The sequence below is a fragment of the Mixophyes fleayi genome, chromosome 1 (genome assembly GCF_038048845.1).
Source record: "Mixophyes fleayi isolate aMixFle1 chromosome 1, aMixFle1.hap1, whole genome shotgun sequence".
NCBI lineage: Eukaryota > Metazoa > Chordata > Amphibia > Anura > Limnodynastidae > Mixophyes > Mixophyes fleayi.
In genome coordinates, this window is record NC_134402.1 from 188,807,649 (window position 1) to 188,835,019 (window position 27,371).

At 39.0% G+C, this 27,371-nt stretch overlaps 1 protein-coding gene across 3 annotated transcripts in view; it reads right to left on the bottom strand.

Annotated features, from left to right (window-relative positions):
• Positions 1-26,614, bottom strand: part of RFX2 (regulatory factor X2) — a 35,470-nt gene extending 8,856 nt beyond the window's left edge. Inside the window, exons 1-11 of one of the 3 annotated variants that reach the window (XM_075204662.1) lie at positions 26,416-26,614; positions 17,294-17,406; positions 16,572-16,661; positions 7,567-7,643; positions 5,697-5,961; positions 4,130-4,204; positions 2,177-2,358; positions 1,268-1,387; positions 802-917; positions 571-689; positions 372-481 (exon numbers count right to left, since the gene is read on the bottom strand). In XM_075204662.1, the coding sequence (XP_075060763.1) occupies positions 372-481; positions 571-689; positions 802-917; positions 1,268-1,387; positions 2,177-2,358; positions 4,130-4,204; positions 5,697-5,961; positions 7,567-7,643; positions 16,572-16,661; positions 17,294-17,398 (1,259 nt within the window). In that variant the 5' untranslated portion in view covers positions 17,399-17,406; positions 26,416-26,614. The remainder of the gene's footprint in view (positions 1-371; positions 482-570; positions 690-801; positions 918-1,267; positions 1,388-2,176; positions 2,359-4,129; positions 4,205-5,696; positions 5,962-7,566; positions 7,644-16,571; positions 16,662-17,293; positions 17,407-26,415) is intronic. The other 2 variants (XM_075204664.1, XM_075204663.1) reach the window with 2 other exon arrangements.
• Positions 26,615-27,371: the final 757 nt, after the last annotated feature.

Consider the following 27,371-nt stretch of genomic DNA (forward strand, 5'->3'; position numbering starts at 1 on the left):
AATGCGTGTGTTAGTTAAGAATTTTAGACTGTAAGCTTCAATAGGGCAGGGACTAATGTGAAAGATTACATTTTCACTGAAAACCATGGTGTAATATGGCGGCATTATACAAAAAAAGATAACTGAAACGTGACCCTTTTCATGAAGATTCTTGGACAGCACTGTTCTGTATATAGGCAGATTATACTGGAAAGCACACATACAAGTCACATATAGACTACCTTTCCCAAAGGAAGCACGCTAAAAGCAGTCTTCCAGATTACATTCTCCAGTGCAGGGGAAATATAGGTTTCAAGGGTAGCCCAAATTATACCCATGATATTCTGTTAACACTCACAAATATGTAATAAAAATATGAATTTACTACACACCTGGTCAAAGAGGTAGAGCCATCAGGGGATGATGGTTTAGAATTCCAAAATGCCTGCCATAACTTCTCAATATACTGAAACTGAAGATTCATTACCACATCTAGTGTTGCCTGCAAAAAAAATAAAATATATAAATAACGTACTTCACCCCATAATAATGTCCCCAAGCTTGAAAAGTTGGCAAAACATTGACCCTCACCTCACAGTGCCGCCTGTACATAAGCTGTAAATTCTTTATGTCAGTCATGCTAATGCCATCTGGCAAGAGTATGGTGCCTAAATCTGGCATAGGAAAATCTGGGAACACGTGGGACATATCTATAAAATAAGAGAACAATTAAATACAAAGATAAAAGAATTAGTGTTTGTTTATTTTTTTGCTATGGTATTAGGTCAAGGCTTCAAGCACACATTCATATGCTGCCATTACCTATAAACTGCTGGTGATGCTGGCTCTGGGCAGCAACAGATTGCTCTGGAGAGGTGTGTTGGCTGCTGTTTGTAGAATTGTCTACCATGCCATCCATCTTTTGTGTTGGTCTATACCTAGTTATGAAACAAATTACCGTGAATAAAAGCACTCCCGTATACAAACATGGGGGGGGCTCATATACAAAGTGCAAGCTGCAGAGTCCGCATTTTAACACACAAGCTTAGATGGAGAAAATCCATTTCTAGAACATATTACCACCATCAGCAACCGAGACAGACTTTCTAATGAACTAGAGCCAAGAAGACAGAGCAACAGTGAGTTCAGGAAGAAAGAGACACAACCAGAAGAATGAGAAGAGAGCACAAACGAGAATAAAAGATCAGTTTCTAGCTAGTTATAAAAACAAACAGCCAGAGAGTGCATTCAATATGAAATGGGATGAAAACACACACAGTTGACTAACCTTTGTTTCTGGTGGATGGGTTGCTGTCTCATTGCCATGTACTGAGTATCCTCTTGTAGTCGGTTTAGAGGGGAATCAGGTTTCAACCGGATGCCATAATAGTGGTATTTAGAGTTACCCCTGTTATATGCAGAAAGAGAAAACTGGGCTATAGTCTGCCAGATTAAAGACACTATTACACAAGAGAAGTATTTATACTGTAGGAATTTTCTGATTATATTGTCAGACATCAATTGATAATAGAATCAGGATGTTCAGCAATATTTATTTAGCATAAGGAACATAGCCACTACTCTAGATAATAAACACAAACTGTATAGATTTCTGTGTCTATAAGGTCATGAAATTCATTGCTACAGTAACCTTTTAAAGAACAGTAGGGTAGTGCATTATCCAACAAGTATTGTGCCTTAGGATAGTGTCACATTGGGGCTTTTGAACAATGTTTTGCAGCCTGAAGAACGTGGTTTTCTGAAGCCTGTTGTGACAAATGACATTCAATGGGAGATTTAGTTTACCTCTTACACTACAGTGCTTCAGCTGGAAAATCTGCTTCATATATTCTCTGTAGAATGTCACATATCAAACAACCTTCTCAACAATTTTTGGCCGAAAAAAACAAACAAAAAATAAATAAAAAACAAAAAACAAAAAAAAGCACCCACTTTACATCCCTTCAGGAACCGTGTGTCTTTATAGGGGTTCACATTATTCAATGACGACACATTTAGATAGCAGGGGTCATGCACAATGCATTAGGAGCCTCTTTCCTAGAAGAATCTGCTTAAACAAATAATTTCTAGTACATTAAAGACTTCTTGAGGTTTTATTCTCAGAGGCAGCTTTATGAATATGTTTTCCATCACCACAATAAGCAGAACTCCCTCTATTCATTTGCCGTATGCTAACCTGGTGCCAAGGCGCCGCGTCCGCAGACCCATAAACACTGAGCGTATCAATTTGCCAAATGAAGCCGCGTTAACCGGATCCAGTTTGTGCTCCTGGCAATGTCGCAAATAATGGTTGTACAGGGAGCTTCTGGGAAGGCTCACGCCGTCTGCCGTCTCATAGTTATCCAACAGCCACTGAAGCTGGGGAAAGAATAGACAGATTAAATGAAGTTTGCCTCTGTGCATCACACAACAAATCCATCTTTTCCACAAAGAACAGAGTTCCCTGCTGATTACCGTTCCAGCAGTCAAGGAAATAAGCTCTGAAAAACTACTGTTTGTTTCATTTGCAAGAGAGCACAAAGCAACAGAGTGCAAGCATGTTGTAAAAACATGTGCTACAAAGTAATAGAATTATGGCTAAAATGGCATGGTGCAGTTTTCACAGAGATAAAACACAAAGCAGGGGTGAGCCATCAGCAATTTTAATAAGTATCAAAGGATTTGGAGCATGATGTGAACTTAAAAAGAGGGCTTCATCTCTTTGTGACAGATCTCCTTTGTTAAGTATAGGCTTAGAATAGCCTGTATCCATAAAATAAAAAATATTAGGAGCCAGTGAAGTGACAAGGGTATCAGTGGGTTGGGATGCGCTCATTTTCTACCTTTATGCTCAATTAAAATTTTATCTTGTACTTTCAAACACAGCTTACCATTTATTTTCCCACTGCCATCACAGAGGAAAAAATAAAATTAACTGTTTGATGCCTCAATACCTGGTACTCTCAGGCCTGTGTGACTCGGTGATCACTACCAGTCATTTTAAATGATTACACTAATATAGGTGCAGGTCAGAGCAGAAGCACAAACATGAGTGAATTATACTTGAAGATCTGGTGTTTATCTTTCCATTAAACCACATATTGGCAAAGGAAAGATAGGAAAGATGGTAAAAAAAATCTGATGAAAGCACAGTGATGACTGGCCGAACGTAATATGGGATTTCTGAACGTATATTTTTTAAATGATAATAAACAAAATCTATATCTATGCATACATACACACACAAAGAAACAAAAACAAACAGATTTTATAGGCAAGATAAATGTATTGTCACATCTGACAGATACAAAGTTCAAACATTAAAACATTATTTCTTATTATTGTCACGTAAGAGTCATATTTTACAATATTTTGGACACTGGAACCCAATTTACTGGCCTAGCCGACAAAGATATACCAGCACTAAAATATAAATACACTGACATAAGGTTCTCTGGGCAAAATATGTGTTGAACTATCAATTTACAGAAACTAAAGAATATAGTTTATGTGCCACTTCGTGAAAGTGTGATGTGTTAGGATTACAGTATTTTATACCCGTGATGTGTTTTAAGTGAGATAATTAAATGATTCTCCTTGTAAAATAATATATATTTTAGAGCTCTTTTTGCTGAATAAGAAGACAGTACATGAAACATGCTTTTCAAATCATGTTGCACGATAAGTCAGTAGTCTACCATTTCATGCAACTGGGGGCACGATTTCATCGGAGTCTAAGGATGAAGTTGTGTTCCCTCAAAGCAATCAAAATGGCTCCCACTCATGTCAATAATTGCAATTATGTAGAGAAACAATTTTAAAAAATAAAATACTGTAAATTTTGTGTTTATAGTCTATTAAAAAAAATAAAAAAAAAGTACATTTTAAATCAGATACTTATAATAGATGCTACAGTTATTCCTATGAAGGATAACATGTTCTGTAGGAAATAGCAATTCTACAACAGTCACTGCTAATGTATTGCACACTACTATAGCATCCAAGGAGTAAATTACTTTTTGTATCAATGCAAAATTGTGGTTATGGTAAATACTGTGCAAAAGGGTTATAACATGCAAGCTGATACAGATCCTAAGACAGGCAGAGGACTACTTTAGCGAGCAGACTGTGAAGTTAGACGTGAACTTACATGGCTGTTGAGCAAGCTGCTTTTGTGAGAGGTGATGCCTTCATTTTTTTGGAGATTTTCAATCGCCATTTCAAGCTACAGAGAAAGCATGCAAAAAACAGAGGAAATGTCAGACTTAAAGCTCTGATTATGTGGGTTTGGGAAAGTGAACTCGCGTTGAAAAAGCTTTGTTGAATCTGCAACATGCAATGTAGAGATTTAGAAGAACTTAATGATTATTACACTGAAAGTAGGAAAATGCATGATATATTCACACACATTGTTAGGGCGCATAGGCCATCAAACAGGTATTTAGCATTCTTTATTACAGAAAGTTTTAAAAAAAAAAAATAATTGTAAGTATAACTACACATAGCAATGCTTGACTATAGCCCTAGTGTTACATAAATGGGTATTGTTCTTTAACTTGCTCAAGTGACAAATTTTAATCTGAGTTGCTTTTATTGCAATTTCAAAATAGGACTGCCTACAATTGCATGCAAGACCTTTTTATGCAACGAATAAACCAAATTCATTTTAATGGATGTTGTAATGCCTAGTACATGACTTTCTTCGGCTTGCATACACTCTAAGATGCATTCAATTTCCTTACTCAAAGCATACCAAAGCAACCAAAATATTTGGGAAGCACATTAAACACTATGTTAGAGAGCTAACTGCCACATATAAAGGGCTCATGCAGATTACAAAAATGGTTCTTTAGTTTTATGTAACATGGTAGTTGTGCGTTTTGCATGCCCCCTCTCAGTACAGGAAACCCTCCCTTAGGTCCGAAGACTAAAGCATTTTGTCTCCAATTTGTTTTTCCACTTCCGTTTTGTTTTCTTCTCCCCACTATTTGCTATGGTATATATTTCCTCAAATTCAAAGAACAAAAATAAAAAAATAAAATAAAAAAAAAATATTCCCAATTCCCCAAATAGGACAGACTGGTTCTGCAAAAAGCAAAACAAAAACAAAACCCAAAACACATCAATGTGTATATGTCCTCAGTTAAGAAAATATGTTGAAATTAATCTTTTATGGATTCCCAAAAACAAAACAAAAACCAAAATCACCCAAAACTGCAGCATGCCACAGATGGGGGGGGGAGAAGCCCAAACAGCACTTGGTTTACAGAGGCAGAATCATTTCCAAGCATAGAGAGGAGGGACACACAAAAAATGAAAACCCCTTCCCTTCTCAGGTGAACGAGCATTTACATTTTATACTGATCAACTTTAAGTGTATAATGTCACATCATTGGCTAGTTTACTATAGAATGCTCCACAGAAACATGGAGCTCACATTAATAGGGTATATGGATTAAGTAGTTTAATATGGATTCCTTTTTATTGAGAGGAGCTTCACTTCTGTGCTCACCATGTTCAGTGACTAGTGGATTATTCCAGCAGTTAGCAGTTCATGCATGGTACGTTATGATGGAAATGCCGGTTTGACTATTGAATATTAAGCATTTTTTACTCCGAAGATTCTTTGGCATATACATTACAGTTCATTTCAAAAGACACTATAAAAACATGCAAAAGGGAGACAGAAGCACAAGAGACCAATCTGAAATACACACCGTGGCAGGAGAGGAACGGGAAGTGTGAGATAAAGTATGGCGGGAGTTGTCCAGCCCACCATGGATCAGGTATGCTCCAGAACTAGAGATGATTTGGCTCCCACTCACATCCATGGCGATGCCCACCATACTGTGGGAGGGAATGGCAGTGGGAGTGGAGACTACAGTGGTCACCTGTGCACCTCCACCCTGAGAGTCAAAATAGGAGGCACCACTACTGGGAGCATATATCTGGGCTTCAGCATTGTAGGAATAAGCTGCTCGGCTGTGGACAGGAGTTTGTAAAAAACAAAAAGAAAAACAAAATTGTGAATCAGAGAGCAAAACATAAGGCACAGCTGGATTGCTATAAAACGAACAATCCGCCCAATGTAGTAATCTTAGAATGTTTAATGAAGTTTCAAACGATGATAGCAGTGGAGGCTTATAGTGCTGTTAAGTGTTTCCAGCATTAAGAGCTCAAAACCGGCTGAAGTATGAGATCAGGTGACTGTTTTTTAAAATGTACTTTTCCTATTTATTGGACTAATGTCTTCGCATTTTTTATGTTTTTTTTTTTTATTGATGACTGCTCTGACCAGTTATATAAAAACAAACATATCCTTATACATTGTTACCACGTCTTATAAAAGAGGCACTGAAACACATTGCATTGGATTGGCCATCACAAGCTGCCACCCCTTTCATGTTCTCCCTGGAGGACACAGCTTCAGCCTTCCAGCAGTCGGCTTTGGCACATCATGTTGTACTGCCATCCTCACAACAGAGCTTCAACCGTTTGCACTGGTATTTCTTAACATTAAAAGCCTCCTTTATCGTCAGTTTTATGCTTTATTAGACACTACAAAAATTGCACTAGGCTGTTCTCTTCCCCCCCTCACTTGGATATTCCACTACCTGCACATATCAGGTGCTTGAAGTGTATAAAGTGTTCAAATATGTTTACATCTATCAGGGGAGCATCATAATTAGAAACCCTTGCTATAGTGAACTAGAAGTGCTCTCTGAAAGTTGAGATACTTCTCTTCCTGGTACTCCACTCTGGATTAGGGTGATGTTTTCATTTCACAGACATTCATTATGTATGTGTAGATCCATTTTTGATAAAATTACATACATTAATGATAAACAATAGACGATTTGAGATTTTATATTATTTATACTGTGACTTAGATTTAGCACTATTTTTTATCTTGATTATATAAACAGAATTACTGACAAAGTATATGTTGCAATTTTTTCCTTTTTAACCACATAAGATAACAGGTGTTTTTAAAAATAACCGTACACTATATCTATATTTATAGTCACTATTTAGAAGTAGAGACAGCACCTTGTTTTTCATTGACACTTTTGGCTATAAAATGTGAATCTGCTCTAACAGGTTGCACAGTTCAGCAGCAGATGAAATGTGCATTGCTATACAGGATTTGACTAATAAGTTCCTATAACCTTATTCTGGTTAGTATTCTGCCTATATGTTGTACAGAGGACCCTGTCATTGTCAATGCAGAAGCTACAGAAAGCAGAGCCAAAGCCATGCGATGTCGTCACTTCATATAATGCCAACTCAGGTGGTTTCCCATTTGCTCACATTATAGGAGAGCTTTGTCTGCAAGAAAAAGCCTTGAGATGCTAATAAACGTACAGGTGAATTGCTTTAGACAAGATTACTGAAAAGCAGCACACACTACTTAAAATATCAGAAGCCCCCCGATGACATGGCTGTAAACCTGTGACAGAGAGCCTAACTCAAATCAAGAGCCAAAAGACGCACCATTGATTTACAGTAAGCTTGTACTCTTTAAGCTGGATATATCTAGGTGATCAGGCTGATTGTAGCATTATTTCACATATACATAAAACTCACATAGCTCCATTGGTATATACCGTATCCCCTTCCACATACTGCACTTGGGCTGGGTAGACATGTTGAACAGTTTGTACCTGTAATGACAAATTTATTTTTACCACCAGTGGAAGTATATGGGAAACATAGGTTATTTGACTTGCCCAAGGCAATAATTCTTCAGGGAGGATATAATCACGCACACTCTGCTGGCATGATAATAAGCTGTTATTACTACTACTACTATTACAATGTTTAACATATTTATATTATAATACACATATATAGATTTACCAATACTTGCTGAGAATTGATCACAGCTGAAGTAGTACTATTTGTGGCAATACATACAAATCACACACTTACTTATTTGACACGCATGCAATAGGTCTGGAAGTCATGCAGTGATACAGTAAGTAGCTGTAATGTTAGAAGCAGCACTTGACTCCTTAGTGCACACAAAAGTGGAGCAGTGTACAGTAGCTTGTTAGTGGCAAACACCTTTAATAAAATGTAACACTGCAACCTCTATACTTCAATGTGAAACATGCAAGACCTATTTGGCATCAAGATAGTAACTGGTCACAATGCTAAAATCACTATTAAACAACATTCCTTTCTCAAACATGGCTGCCTATATGAAAGAACTCAAGTGACCCATGTCCAATCTGTGGGGACATATCTTATTAAGTAGGGGCTGTCTAAAAGTGGTCAAACCTTAAAAAAAAAAAAAAAACACAAAAAAAAAACCCCACAACAGGACAATGATAGGTGACCTGTCAAATATCCACTTAATTAAAAGCATAATTATGTCTCATGTTTTGAATTTTAGGTGTTTTAGTTGCAAGGCATGTGCTTGTTTCGGCTGTATTAGTACAGACTAACCCTAAACTATCATCTAACCCAGACATGTGAAACGCATATTTTTGGCGGGCCCGCATTACTAGGGGAAAACAAGTGACATGTGGCCTGAGTTATTTTATTCAATTGAATAACTTAAAAATTCACCAAATACGACAGAACAGTTTGCGCACGAGTTCAGTCAACCTTCCCTGTCAGTGTCATGTGACACACGTGCACACAGATTCCGCTCTTCTCCCTCCACCCACGCTGTATGTTGCCGCACGCAGTCAGAACAGTGCCCTTTCTTAATTCAAACAAATTGCTCGGTACTTGGTAATCTGTGACCGTTTGTGCTCAAAACATTATCTTTATTTATTTGGTAAGTTGGTTTCCAAGTACATTTATATGACAGTTTGTCAAATGTATTACAGGTTTGTGCCGACGATGAATATTTCTCTTTAGTTTTCTTGTGGCCCACACAATCTTAGACTGATCATTTGGCCCAATTGGGGTTTTGAGTTTGACATGCCTGATCTAACTAAAAAGAACTGTTAATAATATTAACATAAATAAAGCATCACGAGCTTATCAAGACAGATTTAAAATTTGTGATAAAGCTGTACTTATAAGAGAATATTTTTCCAAAGAACACTGGACTCCCTGCAGTGGCTTTCAACTGTGCCACAGACATGAGGGGCTAGATTTACTAAACTGCGGAAAAGTGGAGATGTTGCCTATAGCAACCAATCAGATTCTAGCTCTCATTTTGTAGAGTGCACTAAATAAATGACAGCTTGAATCTGATTGGTTGCTATAGGCAACATCTCCACTTTTTCAATCCCGCAGTTTAGTAAATCTAGTCCGAAGTGTCTTTTTCCGACATGATGAATGATAAAAAAAAGCTGCATGGCAAATTTAAACAAATTCCAGAATCTAAATTTGTCAAAACACAAGAACTCGAACATATAGTTTATGAGCTATTAGTAGCTCTTGTAGAGAGCAACTTGCACTTTAGGTTTAGTGTACCAATAGGAAATAGGTCCTACCCCTTTGTGTCACATGTGTATTCCACACTGGAATGCACAGCTTTCCATAAAAGTTAGAATACGCTTGGATACCTCACAAAGAACTGCAATATAAAAAAAAAAAAGGGAGGATTTTTGTACTTGCGTTAAATCCTTTTCTCTGATTTCATCTGGTTGACACTGCTACCATGGGGTTGTAGGAGGGCACATAGAGTTGGCACTTAAATAGTTAAACTGTTAATGTAACTGTTGACAGAAGCTCCTCCCTTCTGCAACCCCTGTAGCTCCTCAGTGTAATTGAAAAGCCCCAAGGAAGGGAAACAGAACATCATGCAACCAACAAAAGCAACAGAAGAGCGAAGGTCGGGAACGCAGTGTCACCCCCAGATGAATCAAAGAAAATGATTTAACGTAACTACAACAATTGTCTTTTCGCTTTCATCCGATCTAGCGGCACTGCTACTATGGGGACATTCTAAAGTAGCCCTTGCGGGAGGGAAAGCTGTCAATCCGACCTGCAAAACTTTGTGGCCAAAACTTGCGTCAGGAGACACAAAACCAGTAAAACTAGGTAAAGTGTGGACAGAGAACCCGGTTGGCGCCAGGCAGAGCTAATCTGCAAATGCACCATTGCGCGCAACAAAAGACGTCCTCCACAGAATTGATGGAATGTACGGCGACACAATCAAGTACAGGCCAATCAGAACTAATATAAGCCTGCCTGACGGGGAACACCTAGCAGCAGTTTGTTTTGTAGCCAGCCAGCCACTCTTGTGAGCATCATACAAGAAAAGTGAATCCGAAATCCGCATAGTGGAAGCTCAAATAAAAGAATTTGCTGCATCCTACAAGGTATTCTTACAGCATGGCCCACATCCAATGAAGTTAAGGATCCCTTATCTGAAGAAACAGTCACCTCCAGAAGACTGGGAACACAATCTCTTTATCAAGATAAAAACCAGACCACTTTTGGTTGGAAGGAAGGCATCTTGCAAAATACAGCCATGTCAGTATGGAATAGCAGATAAGCTGAACGACAAGAGAGCCCAAAGTTCTGAAACTCTCATCGCAGAAGCGATGGCTAGGAGAAAAGTCACCTTCAAAATAGGAACTTGAGTTCAGTCAACTCAAACGCTTCAAAAGGGGAATGATTTAAGATTCCCAAGTACCAAATTCAAGTCCCAAGGTGCCACATAAGGAAGCTGAATGTGTAGAACCCACTTGAGGAAAGTCTGCACCTCCGTTATAACCACTAGCCTTTCCTCAAAATTTATCTAAAGGGCTGATACCTGCACCTTCAGGGAACCAAGGCGAAAGTCCGTAACCACACCATCCTTGGAGAAAGCTAACAACCTGGAGAGTCGAAAGGCTGCCGTACGACAAGTCCTGCATTCGCACCAACTGTCGTAGGTCCACCACACTATGATAATTTAGGGCAGAGACCGGTTTATTTGCCTTGGCATCAACAACTTTGGGGATCAGGGTGCTGAAATTGCCCCTGAAGCAGTAGATTATCTCAATGTAGAAGTCGACACCGTTAACCCACCGTCATGCGCAGTACGTCCGCATAACATGCTCGACATGGAAAATTGGGTGCAATCAGGATCACTGGAATTCCAGAGTTTCTGATGTTATGTTAATGACATCCACCGTGCACGCCAAGGGGTCTCTGGTCCTGAAGCAGAACCTGGGCACTTAGCGGTTTTGGCGAGATGCCATAAGGGCCACATCCGAAGGTTTCGATTTCTGGTACAACCATTGAACCACCTCCGTGAGTAGAGGCCACTCCCCTAGCAACACAGTGTCTGCTTAGGTAGTCGGCCTTCCAATTTTCTACACCCAGGATAAATATATTGCAGAATTTGCTGGGACAAACATTTCCACCCAGAACACTATCTGGAGAATCTCCTTCATCCAGCTCTAACACTCCTGTGACTATTATCCAGGACCACGGGACAGAGGACCTGCCCACCGTCAAGTGATCCGCCTCCAACCAAGGGAAAGGCGCATTCTGGGAGACAACTTGAGCGTCTAAGAGGCCAGCCAAAAGGTGGGATCCTGGCTAGTTGAACAAGAAGTCCCACTGAACTATGCGAGAGTGGAACCGATTAAGTTTCATACATAGTAGGATGTAGACCTGAAGAAAATGCACCTTGTTGATTGGTAGAAACACCCTCTACAGTCTGGTGTCCAGTATAAGGCAAATGAAAAACATCCTCTGATAGGGGAACAATTGGAATATTTGTAAATTTTGGTTCCAACACTTGTTTGAACAACGAGAGATGGAGCCGGGGGTTTGATCAAAGTTAGCCTTTACTAGCAAATCATACAAATATGGGATGATGCAGACTCCCAGGGTACACAGCTGTGCTGCCATGACCACCATGATATTTGTAAAGACTTTTAGTGGTATATTTACTAAACTGCGGGTTTGAAAAAGTGGAGATGTTGCCTATAGCAACCAATCAGATTCTCGCTGACATTGTGTAGAATGCACTAAATAAATGAAAGCTAGAATCTGATTGGATGCTATAGGCAACATCTCCACTTTTCCAAACCCGCAGTTTAGTAAATCTAGCCCTTAGTCTCTACAAAGGCACTTAAGGAGCCTTGGAAAAGGCCTAATGGAATTGAAAGTGGGAGTCCCTCAGTGCAATCTGCGATGGGACAAAAGGAGCCATCTGGCTTGTGAACCAGGATGAGGTTTGATTAGAAACTTCTGCCTCTTTGTCCCTCTGGAGCTGGCAGATAACTCCTGCATTAAGAAGAGACGTCATCAACTATCTCATAGCCAATCTCTTTACGTTGTCTTGCAGAGTGGTGGAAAAGAAATGGTGAGGTGGCTGAATATAGAGGTCTATCATGTAGCCACGTTGCATGATTTCTGTAATCCACCGATTCTGAGTGGAAGCCGCCCACTGGTTCAGGAACAACAAGAGGCGTCCACCCACAACAGCCGCAAGGTAAAGAGGAATCCCGTCAGGTTGCAGGCATTTCAGAGTTTTTAGCCCCTTGACACCTGTTGGAATAGGACAGCCTGCCCTTCTGAGACTGGTCCCTGGATGTGATAGGCTTACAGAGGTAAGCCTGGCCACAGTTTAAAAAGCCTCCATGAGAGGGTAGACGAAAGAAATCAAAACAAGGTCTGCGTGGCTTCTGGACATTAATATGGAGAAAAACGTTTTCCTCCTGTGGCTTGACTCATGAGGTTGTATAGCTCTGCACCTAAAAGAACATAGCTGGCATAAGGAAGAGATTCCAAGGACTTTTTGGATTTGTTATCTATGTTCCATGAACACAACCCCAAAATTCCTCGATCTTTAACTACTGATGCGGAGATGGAAGACACTGAGGCTGCATTCCGATTGCCTCATATAGATAAACTGAGGCTTCTTTCAGATGTAATGCCAGAGGAAGCAAACCAGAATCCTGTAGACCATCAACAAGCTGATCTGCCCAGGTCTCTATCTCTCTAGCCCACTGTTTCCCAACTCCAGTCCTCAGGGACCCCTAACAGTGCATGTTTTCCAGATACCACCTGTGGACCTTTCAAAAATGTGCCAGTTAGTAATGAATACAGCTGTGCTCCAGCAAAGAGATATGGAAAACATGCACTGTTAGGGGTCCATGAGGACTGGAGTTGGGAATTACTGCTCTAGCCACTTGTGTGGAAGAAAGCATGGTCTTCAAAGAACTTTCTATTTTACGGTCAGTGCTATTTTTACAAGTAGCCGAGCCAGGGACAGAAAGAGTGGTAAGTCATGCCTAGCGCGTTACAGGTATATCCACCTTATGGTACCTGTTCCCATTGGGCCATCTCATCCAGCCGAAGTGAAAAGAGGCTAGGAAACCTACGCAGTACAATCAATTTTCTGTCTAGCTGTTTCAATAAGATTCGTGAGTTCTTCAGAAGGAAGGTTCTGTACCAATTAAGTAGACCAAGAAACTTTTCCCTGGATTTGACCCTGGGAATCAAGAGAAGTTGATAGGAAAGAAAAACCTTCCCCTGAAACATTTGAAGATGTCGTTAGGGCAGCAGTCTTAGAAGGCCGCACTGATACATATTGAACCAGAGAGATAATTGCATCCACTGCGGATATCTCTGCAGGATGGGTGCGCAACTGAAATATCGCCGCCATCTACTGTCCCAATGCAGTCGCCTACGCTGGATTCCGATCTGAGGGATGCCCTCGTGTACACCCGCCCTAGCCATCTGCATCACAGTCCACACAAACTGATCCCGGATGCAACCATCCACTGGGTAGCTTGGTTTTACATTTTGCAGAGGTAAGATAATCCACCTTGTCTGTTTTACCTTTGTCAGACATGTTTCGCAATATTTATGATGCAACAGAAATAGGTAACCTGTAACTCTATAACAATAGTTGCAGTCACACTACATTAATTTATTTTTAACATAATATTATTATTATTACTATATTTTGTGTGTTTATATAAACACACATACATATCTCCTAACTCTACAGGGATAAACCCAGAGTTGTACTCCCCAACACAATTTGTGTTAATATACAATAACAGAAAAATACTCAATAGAAAGAATCTAAACAGTAAGACCATCTATGTGAAGGCATTAGTAAAAGTATGTAAATATTCTACAGATATCTATTTGTAAAGATATGTGTAAGGAAAAAAACTGATGTATGGTCTCGTCCCTTTTTTGTTTGTTTGTTTTGTTTTTTTAAAGCAGTGTCTAAAGTAAAACTGCTCTGGAGTTTCTTCAACTGTCACTTCTCCTGCAGTGGCTCCAATGGAACATACCAATTTGCAAAGTGGGAGCAGTCCTATAAGAAAATGCCATACTCCTCCTCAATTTTTAACCACTATATATGTGTAATATTTAAAAGGAAAACTGACAGGCCATAAACAATCACACTACAGAGATAATAGATAGTATAACCACTTTTGTTTTACCCTGGCTAATGCCTCAAAACAGTATGGAAATTAATCTCTGGATAATAAAATTAATGTTTCAGAATATTTTAAATGACACTCAAGTAAAATACTGTCTCCATTAACTTTAGACCCTTCTATAATAAAACTCTAAACTGTAGTTAGATAGACCGTTTTCAGGGACAAACGCAGGACTTGTAGAGGGTGTTTCCACGCCACGCTGCTAGTGGGCGTGACCAGCATGTATGGGGTGTGGCTATAATTTTAGACAGTGCTTGGCTGCTCTCTAACTCTTCCAATCCCCATAACATACATGGGCAATGCTGCATGCACTACTGTTAGGTGCACGCAGCTCTCCCTTTTCAAGCAGAGCTGTGTGAAGCGGGAGCAGGGTCCATCCACCTCAATTATACAGTGCCCCAGGCTTGGAGGGGGGTTTCCAGGCACTCGAACCCCCCCCCCCCCCCTCGGTTTTGCCTATGCGTTTTCTCTCTCTTACAAGAAGAAACCTAATTAACTAGTTATTCCCTAGTGGGGTACCTAGCTGCTGAGGACCCAAGGCCTGTATGAGGATGAAGAGGGAAGGAGCTAGCCGCTGTAATTTAATAGCCGATGTCCCCATCTTCTGTGAAGGGAGCAGTAAACTGCGTCTGTCATTTAGGTGTTGTGGGGGGAGCCTTTCTACTCTCACTTCCCACACTGCTTGCTCTCTCACTTTTCTGGCCAGTGATATCCAAGTTCCCCCCTCCATCTCAGCAGGGGACTTGGCATTTCCCTGTAATAGCCACTCACCGATCAGGGCATATCGCTCTATGCCTGAGGCAGCTGTGACCTGTCAGGAGAAATCAGTGATCAGCGACAGCCTTGTCAATGCACGGCTGTCACTGCCTCTAACTGAAGAAATCCAGCGCAACTGAAATGAACGGAGCAGTGCTCTGCTTAGTCCTATGGGTGTAAAATGCTGCGTACAGCACTTACTCCGCCCGAAATAAAAATAAACAATATTAAGACTAAATAAAAGAAAATCTATTCTAACTAAACAGCAAGTACTGTAAAGCAGTACTGAAAACAGCCCAACTCTTTGGGCACTTAAATAACCCTGAGGAGCTACAGGGGTTGCAGAGGGGAGGAGCTTCTTCAACATCACATTACAGTTACATCAACAGTTTAACCATTTAAGTGCCAACTCCAAACGCCCTCCTACAACCCCATGGTAGCAGTGTCACCCAGTTTGGATGAAAGAGAAACTTCATTCTGCTATAAGGCCGCAGGGTCTGTTTAAAAGTGGAGAATAGTCAGAATCTTGCAGAGACCCACCACGTCAATGAAGAACAGTCTGGTGACAGCAGAGACCGGGGAAAGTAGAGCAGATTTTAATTTACGGCCATTCTCGTTCCGTCAGCGGCCTTAGCAAGAGGGCGGTTTGCACTGCACCACATGTCTCTTCGTATTGATCAATGATCTATTGAGAGGGTCTCCTGTCTATTTAACAAGTCACCCAGTTACATTACTCCCAAGTTTAATAGACCTTGAATAATTCAGACTTGCTATCATATTGTAAAGCTCTGATTCAGACTAAGGCCAGTTTGCAAAAAATGCTCCAATTGTTTTAAGGATTCCAGGGTTCTTTAAACCAAGACCTATACCTCTCTTATTAGGGGACAAATTGCATTCACCTGCTAAACCACAGCAAGGGAAGAGACAGCTTATATTAAGTTAAAGCAAGCAAAACAGGGAGGCAGTGGAGCAACTGATTGCCTACATAATAACCTGCAATACAAACAACCATTTTAATTAAATAAACAGATGTGCACATGTAAAGCAGCTGTGGGGAAAGCCTTGCTTTGTTGTAGACTCCAGAATTCCCTCATTAACATGTGTGTTGGCATTGGATTCAAAGGAATTTAAAGTGGTCATTTAACTTTTCATTCATAAAAAGTGTAGGTTGATAAACTTTGAACCATGCCACTGATAATTTCATGCAGGCTGTATCATGCATTTCACATTGGACAGGTAAAGTTATTTCAGCAACACTAATCCTGCATCAGTATCAAGTAACTATGATGCTTTCCAATTATAAAATGACAACAAAGCATAAAAAAATGTTATTTATAATCTGTGTGGAACAAGGAAAGTGTGTCAGCTGTATTTTAGGGACTTGAAGACAGACAGGTAGGCAAAGTGGCAAAGAAGGGCGATTAGTAGCAGCCAGACTTCGTGCTTAGCTCTTCTGGGCTCCTTTACCTGCTGCTGTATCTGGTGAGCTCTGGGCACAGAGACACCCTGACCATGTGCTCCTTTGGGAGCAGAGCCTGACGACTGAGACAAACTCCTCTGGAAGGAAAAGGTGATTAAGAGAGATGTAGAGACCCCTAAAGTCTAATTCATTTGGTCTTATTGTCTTAAACTAAATATTAATGTTGTTAAAATATTGATATTTGTGCCATCTGCTATCCCTACTTTTAATTTACACTTGGATCATAAATCTATCTTGGAATTATAGTGCATAATATTCCCAATAATATCAAGGCTATCTGAAAGTGGATGAAGTTTTACTGAAATGCTGTGTTACATTGCCCCTGTCCCTTATATACAGTTGAGCTCCTAAAGAACGGATATAGGCTGAGGGCTCATAAAAATTGGTTCAGCCAACTGCGTGTAAGTAGTACATTTTAATATACCCTGGGAAGCAAATATTATGGATTTTAATATGGAATTAAAACACCAAATCTATACCCAGAAAATGAAATGGTCTAATGGAATTTTGAACACCTCTATGTAATATCTCTACCATCTTCCAGATTTTGAGTCTGGTGACTTTCTTATAACATACATATGGTAACTGGATTGTGGCACCATTCCACTGTAAAAGGAGACTCCTTATTACACAATACCCCCAAAGAATGTATAATTATAGTTGCAATTAAACTTTGAAATGTCGCTTGTGATCACCGAAAAGGCATTACCTGCTGGGAAGCCGGTACAGGCTGAACTACTGGTGCTTGTGCGGATGCAGATGTCCGTAAAGCGACTGAGGTCGCAGAATCCGAACCACTATCTGAACTTTGCATGCTGCTATCTAAAAGGAAAGAAAGTGTGAACATTAAAAATTCTGCTGAAAACACAACAATCCTCTTATACAATAGACAATACATCCCTGTTGTATGGCATGTTTCATAAAGTACACGTTTCATCATTAAAACCTCTACCGCAAACTGAATAGCTTTGAATTATATATGTTGACATTATAGAAAATGAGATAATATGGTAAATGGCAATAACAGAATTTATTCCTCTTAAGGTCCAATAATAATAAAAAAAATATATAGATAATTACAAATCAGTGATTTGGGCCTCTTCCCTGAGAGATAGGCTATGTGGTTGGAGCACATTTTATAGGAGTACTATTAGCAAGAAATGAAAATGCATATATGATCACATTTAGCGGTGGTCATTAAGTTTGTCAGCACATTGGGCCTCTGCTAGGAAGGGGTTAATGGATCCTGCTGTTCCCCATTTCCTTAAATCTTTCAGAAAAACTGCAGAGAGCATGCTCAGAATAACAATGTGCCAGCTTACTGGGAGGAACTGTATGTTAGAAACTACAGGGAAAGAGGAGCCAAAGAATTAACAAACTTCTGAACCTTCAGGGTCATTTTTAAAATGGATTGTTAAAAGGGAGTCGTGTGCCTGAAATCTACCCATATAAAAGAGAATTTAAAAAGAAATATAAAAAATATTTTATTTTTTGGAAATAGTCTTTCATCAATCATAGCTGATCAGAGGAGAAAAAGGAAAATAAAATACAGAGAATTTGCTACACTTCCTCAGGAAATGAGGCACTGAGCGACAAAATAGACCGTCTCTTTTGTGTAGAGAAGCTATGGCAAGGTCTTTCTCCCAACGCTACTTTTAACAGTTATGGGGACAAGCATTGGCAAACTAATACAATCAAGCATGGCATTACCCAATAAAAACAAAATGTTTGCTGCATAAATACACAAGATTTAAACTTTTTTATGAACAAACATTTATTTTACCATTACACTTTTGCTATGGATTACTATTGTAAGCAAGTGAATACATTTAAGACATTTTCTTTCAAATTCCCAGAAAAACATAATTTAAAATAGTAATTAAAATTACAAGTACAATGGTAGAAATTCAGTTAAATATAAACTATTCTCACAAGAAAACACACAAACACAACTATCTATTTAAACACTAAACCATTCTGAACAATAGTTGCAAAACAGATTTTACATTTCAAGAAAATCCGGACAAAATTAAGCCTGTGCTCTTAAAACAGCTATGAAAAAAGTGAAATATAAATCATTCTATGTAAATAGAGAGCAATGCAGAGGTTTCAGCTCAGTGCTGGAGAGTGGAGGTCAGCCGATGTTTAATCAGCAGAAAAACAGATGCAGATGTTCCATGTGTAAAGCACAGGCTGCCATGCTTGGCTCTGTTTGCTCTTTTCGAGATTGTTACTCTGCAAACAACGGTTGCTAGGAGCAACTGCAGTTCACTCCCGTATCCACGAGTTGGTTGCTGGGCAACAGAGAGATTACATCCCAAACTAAACAATACAACACTCCACTCCCCCCTCCTCTACTGTATGCTGCTCTGCTCTCTACCATTAACCAGGCAATGTGTCATCTATTATACCAGAGTGAGTGAAATGGGAAGGGGGGGGCTGGGGTGCTGTTTATTTCGTCTCACTGCTAGGATGAACCACTACCACTTTTCTTAATTAAAAACATATAATGGGTTTCAGATTCTGCAACATATTACCAGATATAAAGCTATCTTAAGAAGGAATTACACATCTCCACATATATATATATATATATATATATATATACACATACACACACACACACACACACACACACACTATACACACACACACACAACAAAACTAACAACCCGCACTCAAGCTGTCCGGTGACTTGCGAGTGTTGATGGCAGACACTAGAGGTAATTTATAAAATTGCTACACAAAAAAAATTGTGCCAAAGCAGACTAGCTGAAAAAGAATGGCCAAATCAACATTTATGAATACTGCACCAACAGCTTTTAGAGATATCAACAAGTACATTGCACTTCTTCTATGTCCAGTTCTAACATTAGGCAAGACATGTGCCTTAATACTGCCCATTTTAATGTTTCAAGTATCACCAGTAAATGTTGTGCCAAACATATGAAGCTCGAGTTTATTGCAAGTTACATTATTTGCAACATGTTTTTCTAAATATCTCCATTACATATTGGCACTTTGTACTTTTAGCTGCAAGGCCTACTATTTGTAAATAGCTTTTAAAACTAATGAAATAGGTGACAGTCTGTCTTCCAAAATGGATTTCTAAAAAGCTGGTCATGTGTATTGTCCCCATTAGTTTACTTTTCAATTAAACGTACAGTCTTATTATGATGTGCAAAAACTAGTGTTGCAAAGACAGTTATTTAGGACTGGCAATATCACAAAATACATAGATTAGACTTCAGGTATTCTGAAAGGGGTATCCGAGACCAGTTACAGAGCCAGCCAGGCACTTGCGACATTTTCTAAATTAATGCAGACAAAATATACACTTAGTCCATCATTACTATGCAACATTTGTATTATTGAATGAATTAAAAAATGGGTAGTTTCTGAAGTTTTCAGAAATATCTCACAATAAAAAACAAAAAACAGAATTTTGACTACATATTAAAACCAGAGAGAGAAGAGGACAATCGAGATGAAACATGGTCTGATGTGGGTATTTCACGAGCAAAGGGCAAATTTTCAATAAAACAGCAACCAGTCAGCCTTTACTTCCACTAGAACAATCAAAGCCAACTGATTGCTTTGGATTACTGCATATTTGCACTTTAGTTAATAACATCCAGCTTTCAAAAATAAAAACAATAATTTAGACTGACATTGGTAAATCTGCAACCATTGTTCTTCAGTCACCCAAAGACACCCAATGTCCTGCACTGCGCCATTGCAAAATTTTTTATATAATATATATATATATATATATATATATATATATACCCCAATATGAGAACATTACCCATAAAATACCATGTGTCTTTAAGACAAATAAAAAATATGTTCTTATTAATTCTACAACACTAAGGTAAAACATTAAATAAATATATTATATAATAACATGTAGGTCACAATCAAGCCAGACCAATACATTTATTGTAATGCTAATGTGTGTCGTCCTCGCTAGGGGTTGTCGTTAAGACCCATAATCAGGCGCTGTGCAGCATTAAAGAATTCTAAGAATGTGTTCTCATAGGAGTGGAGAAAGAAAAATGGGGGAACAAGAAATCCCTTCCCTAGCATGGCAAGTTGAAACATGCTGGTAAGAGGTGAGGATTATTATTAACCCCTTAAACACCAGAGACAACTGGAAATCATTAGAAATAGCATGTAGGGTAAGAAGTTATGGCATTCCCTAAGCACTGCATAGGGAAGTCTGTTTGCACAAGTCTTGAGAACAATACATTTTTATTGCATTATAATCAGTGCTGTTATGTGTGTACCAATCCTGCGCCAAGGGAGGCCTACAGAATTTTTTGAGTAAAAAAATTAAAAACCCAACGCCACCACATAACTATGAAAGGAAGTGCAGAGCAGTTTTAAATAATGCACAAAGCAAGGTTCTGTTACAATGAATATTTAATGTATGGGTGGATGTCATAATGCTTGCGGCCTGAGGGAATACCAGGTAGTCACATCCCAGTTACAAGATCCTTGTAATGAATAAAAGAAGATTACTTAATTTAAGTATGGCGTGTACAGCTCTACAGAATAAGTCTGCAACTTCGTAACAGACCTGACATCTGATCAAACCATAAAGCAAATTGTAGCAGCAAACTTATTAGAGTTGCACTATACATAAAATGAAGAAACCCTTATATAAAGAAACTACCTTAAAAAAATGTAGAAAGCAATCAAGTCACATTTGAGCTGAAACTAGCTATAGTTTCTGACTTCATTCACTTCTACACTCACACCCTTTGCCAACAGGAAGGTAGAAAAAAAATGTGTCCATGTTCTTCTAAAAGAGCTAATTCTATTACAAATACTATGCCCCTATTTCTGCCTATAGATCAATTTTTTTTAACTAACTAACCCACTTGGGATATGAAGCAGACTTGCAAATGAATACAGCAGAATACAATAACAATAACATTGCCACTTAACATGCAGTGTCCGGTCTTTCATCTGTGTTTGTTGCAGTGTTACTTATCCTATGTAGTTTCACAGAAGATTTTATTTTCCCTTCATGTAAACCAAGTTTCCTTTGTAATGAGGAACAGGCCAGTGAGTCAGCTCTATGAGCTAAATCTATTGTTGTCCAGAGCATAGTGGGGTCACAAACATGCATGTCAGACCCACCCTTTTGATTATTAACATTGTAGAAAAGCACTGACAATTTTACACGGCACTGTGTTGCTGACTTGCACTTAAAAATAAATCTAGTTTTTGCAATGTATGAATGGGCATATACTGGTGAAGGTAAATAGAAGTGCAAGCACATTTATTTCTAGCTGAAACACATGGGGCAGGTAGAAGTCACAAACAAGTTAGGAACAGTTCCTTGTGTGTCATAAAGGCACACAAGAGGTTAAATCCACCCCCCAACTCAAAACACCATCTTGTTTATTTAATCCCAAGGAAAAGAAAAATACTACAAAATACTACTGACCTTCCCACAGTTCTGTCACCTTAATGTGAATTCACAACAGTTATAGATGGGGATGGCACCTTTGCCTTAAAGCAAGGATTGAAGCGGGACATGGATGAAGTATAGAAATTTACACACCACACCAGTAGCTTCTTTATATAAAGCAACTTGAATACTAGGTTCAGTGGTTAAGGCGCTTGATTCGTTACTGAACAAGGAAACAAAATGGTGTGTGTGTGGAGATTACTTTTGTTTCTTGCAGTCCCAATCTTGTCATCGTCATTCATTTTATATATTTATATTGTCCAGAAACAAAACACATTTCATCCATCTACCATCAGCAACACAGCACCTTCTAGCAAAAATGAAAAGGAAGGCCTTAGCATAAGTATTGTTCCTCAACAAACTCTGTTCAAAAAGCATGGTGGATGACATATTTTCAGAGCCAGGACCCTTGGTCCATGTGAAAAGAGCTATTCATTCCTTACACTTTGTAAACCTCATTTAAACTGAATAGATTAAAATATACTGTAGCCGATTTATACACCTATTTTGCAAATATTGTCAATATGGTTGGTGTATAGCAGAAATGCAGCATGCATTCAGAACCTATGCATGCAACCTAGCTCATCAGTAACAAGTCTATTAGGTACAGTATTCAGAACCCAAGATATAGATAAATATATATATATTTATTTATTTTTTGTGTCACAATGTACAATTTCATGTATAAACTTCCTTATTCAGTAAAAAAATGGCAGGGATGTCCCTTTAAACAGACAGTGGGGATGCAGATTTAAAAATATGCTCGCCTCTATGCCAGGAAAAAAATTCCACAGTCAGATTTAGAAGTTAAACGTGTTTAAGGGGGGGTGAAGTGATGCTTAATCCAACTGTGTTCCTCTAACCAGTAGGTGTCTCTGCTCAGTGAGGTACACGGGAAGTCCCCTTGTGTTTAGTGTGGGAACCAAGGAGACCAGAGTTAAATATGAAAACATAGTGATGCCGATGTATTTTAAATAGCGCCTGGAGGCATTAGGATACAGGTGGCGCGGAGGAGGTTTATAGCTAGTAACTTTGGGAAAAACAAATATCTGCCGCATGCGCCTTAACCCTTTTGCTTACTTAACAGTTGCAATAACAAAAGAATTTGGAAACTGCAGAAGTTTCAATGAGTTAAAATTCACAACTACAATTTATTGTTAGGAATAAATGCACTTAATAGTTAAGTTTTTTAATTAAATAGCAGGCACAAGACCATTGTTTGTTAAATCACATATACATATTTCACTGTTGGATAAAAAGCACTTATCGAGTTTAGAAGTCTGTTCTCTACTATTTAAGCAGTCATCACATGTCTAGCTTAAAGAATACATCGCAACCTATAACTGTAAGAAAGCCAGATCTATTGAAAAATGAGGTGTCAGATCATCCAAGCTAAACCTAGACTCCATTCCTAGTCATACAGAGTTGCTGGAGAACAGTTAACAACTTAAACCCAGCTCATTTGCAATGACTCTTACGTACACTTTATATATCTAAACATCTTACATAATCAAGTAACCTTTATCAGCGGTTGATTCTCTTTTAGCACTGTATTTCCAAAGCTGAACAAACCAAATCAATTTCATATTCATTAGTCTCCCCGAAATGTAATGATGGAACATATGGTTAAATATGTCCACAGCTGTTTCTGACAATAAGGCCTGCCAGTCCAACCAGTGATAGACCTGGGCGGCCTGCTGAAATGACACAACGCTCTTATTACAGAGCTGCAAATAGATATATGCTGTGCACAGTGCAGAAGGCATTCAGGAGTTCCAGCAAGCCTGTATGTACATGCAATCAACTAACAATGCAGTTATATCTAATCTACTGAACTGTGTAGATATGTAAAGTTTAACTGAATAATGTTTTACATGCCACACTAAAACACCTTAATGTCTAACAACAAGTTCAATTAAACTTAAGACACACAAAAAAAAAATTCTGTGAGCACTATTTACATCCTGGCAATGTGTTTTGAAAACAAATGTATTCACCACTTTAAAGTCACATGAAGTTTAACATGAAACATTTAACAAGTAACCATAAGCATCAGTAAAAATGATAAGGTGTGTAGATTGTGGGCTGAAATGGTGACTGGGGCGCCGACTTAACCGCGGAGGACTGTAGGTGTTTTTTATGCGCTATTGATGCACTCCGGATATTCTGAGCTGACTGCCATTCATTCAACTATTTAAATAACTTAAAGTGGGGACTTGTGGACATCACTAGCCAAAACAGTTACAATATACACTGACAACCTAGCGTTACTTGCCTGAAAAGCAAAAAAGTCTTTAAAAAGCATTCCTGCTGATTGAAAATAAGAATGTTTCTGCTTTGCATATTACAAAAACAAATTAAAAAATAAAAATAAATCTCTTAACACATAAGCTTATATAAAGGCACGCAACTTCATTTGTGTTTAGGCACACTACAATACTGCATGTTTTCCAGATATCGTCACAGTACTACAGGTGAGCTTCTAGAGTTAGTGAATTGGTATTAATTTTGTACCCAATTACAGGTATATATAACAAATGTTCTGCTCTAACTGAATTCCTCAATTGGGACAAAGGGGTGTGCTGGTAACAGAGTATGTGACTACTAGATTAAACCCACAAATCTCACGCAATAAAATAAATCCTGGCTGCAGTTACTATAGCAACAGTCTAGGAACAATGCCAACTGAGTTCCTTTTGCATCATTCATTGCCAAAAAGTATAAATGACCACTCTTAATAAGATGTGGCAAAATAGGGATAATTACTGTAGATGATCGCAATGATTTAAGTAGAACAAACTGCATAACATATAATTCACGGTGACATATGAGCTAGTAGTGGACGCCATAGGCTAAAGTCACTGTAGAAACAAGGTTCAGCAATAATCAACTAAAATGTCAACAGGATATTTGCTAAGGATTGCAGAACTATTTTATTAGAGGGACCAACATGTACAAACCACCCTACTCTAATACTCTGTAGACCCTCTACTTCCAGAGATAAGATAATTTTATAGGAAAACAACTAGACACAAACCAAAGATGCTAGGTAGAATATACTAGCATTGCCTTTCTCACGCTCAACACAGACAAAGCAAAAACCAGACAAGGATACAAAAGAGAAATGTAATAAAACAAAAGTCATTACTTATGAAGGGCTTTAATTTATTCATTTGCCAAATACATGCTTTTCTTTTTCTTGCTTTCTTACTTTTTTTTTCCCATCAAAGCCTTTATATTATCATATAGGCAAAGTGGTTTCATTGCCCTTGGATGTTGCACAAAATTGGCTTAGCTGTGTGGTATCCAAGGGTGATGAAAATAAACAAGCCTGTCTGGACGATATAAAGACCATGCCAGAAAACGCAGAGGGAAGCCATAAAGATAGTCACAGGACGGCATGTGAGAAACCGGTTAATGCTGAAACATATATATATATATATATATATATAAAATATATACACAATAGAGGAGGATTTTTGCCAGGAAAATGTGTCGCTACTGAAGAGCTCTTTATCAATGTGCGTTTCCAGGTGACTGGAACAGGTGTGGGTGGGTGTGTGTGTGTGTGTGTGTGTGTGTGTGTGTGTGTGAGAAAGAGATTGCATCTGCTCATTTAGATAACTGGGGGGGGGGGGGGGGGACTGATGCACCTTTAAATAATTAAAATATAATTTTAACTTAAACTACATCCATGCATTTCTTACATTAAGGCAACCACCTAAATCTGCAGGTAATACAAAGCAGTCAATAAACTCAATTTATTGCACTTTTTTCCAATTCAGAATAAGAAAAAACTGCATGAATCCTGAAAGAATACTTAAATATTGGCAAGAATCGTTCAATACTGGGGTCAGTTAAAAAAAAAAATATCTAGGATGTGTACTTGTATGTTTTTTCACACAGGATATTATATTGCATAGGTTTAGGAAAAGACATATGTATTTGCTCAAATGTATCAACGTAAAAAAAAATGATGATTACTCATCACCAGAAACATGCGTACTTGTTCCTATAGGAACCACTAAACTTTAGCACAAAAAAAAATATACATCTGAAAGTTCACGGTTTAAGTGCTGAAAACCAAAACTATAATCTAATCTATAATCTAAATAACATGCCACCAAAGTGGCAGGGCTAGGGAGGTTAATATATATATATATATATATATATATATATATATATATATAGTGCGTGTTACTAAATCCTCATCAAAAAATGGTTCTTATTTGGACTCCCCGAATTACAAGTACTTATTTCACCACTATTAACCCTATCTGCTCCCTTCACTCTAGCTCCTTGCTGTCCCGTCCCCTATGTAGGCCTGGTGGTACGGGTGAGCTGTTCACCTGGGTCCGTCTCCCCGTGCGATTAGATGCGTGATGATGTGAGGGTTGTGGCCCCGCGGTACCGGGCTGCTCCTCCGGCCACTGCTGATCGTGTGTCTCCGGTTGGCAAGTAACAGTCTCCACGGCTACAGTCACTATGGCGCCGGGGGTCTCAAGGCAACAGTTGCTATCCTCTCCCTCTGACGTCACCAGCGGCGGTTCCACTCCCAGCTCTCCGTCCTATTGTATTCTCATTGGCTAGGGTGGCTTGACGTCATAACATTTGTCGAATTGCCTAACTTAGTAGGCGTGTCTCTAGCGGCTGTTCCTGCCTTCTATATCAGTCTCCCTGACAAGGAACAGGGCGGGGCTTGGGCTTTGGCGCCGGCAATGGCGGGAGGAGGTGATTGGCTGGGGGTGGGGGAAGGGCAGCTACCAGGGCAACCACCAAACTCCGGGAAAGTTGAAGCGCGGAATTCTTTAAAGGGTCCGCGCCATTTTATGTAGCGACAAACGCGGCTTAATGGTTATAATCTCTTTATTGCTGGCGGCCACAGAGAAATAATTACACGTTGATATACTCCGCAGGACAAGTAGTCTGGCTCCAGGCATGTAGTTAGATCTGGTAACCAAAAGCTACGTGCCTACGCACGTATTTATATGGTGTTGTACAGCTCGTCTGGTAGAGTGACGGATATTACTGCGATTCTTACTGTGCACGGAGACTGTATTAGATATGTATTCCTAGTGCCGATATACAATGTGTCTGTTCAAAAAAAAAACCTCAGACGTAATATAAAGAACAAAATGATTAAAACTAGAGTGATGACAACACATGCAGTTTAATACGTAAGCACATTTCTATAGTATGAGCTAATGCAGGAAGCCTGTGTTATACAGGTTCAACTGTCCTTATTACTAGGGTCAGAACATTGTTTTGAAGGTTTGTTTGGACCCTGACAGTATGACTGTGGTAC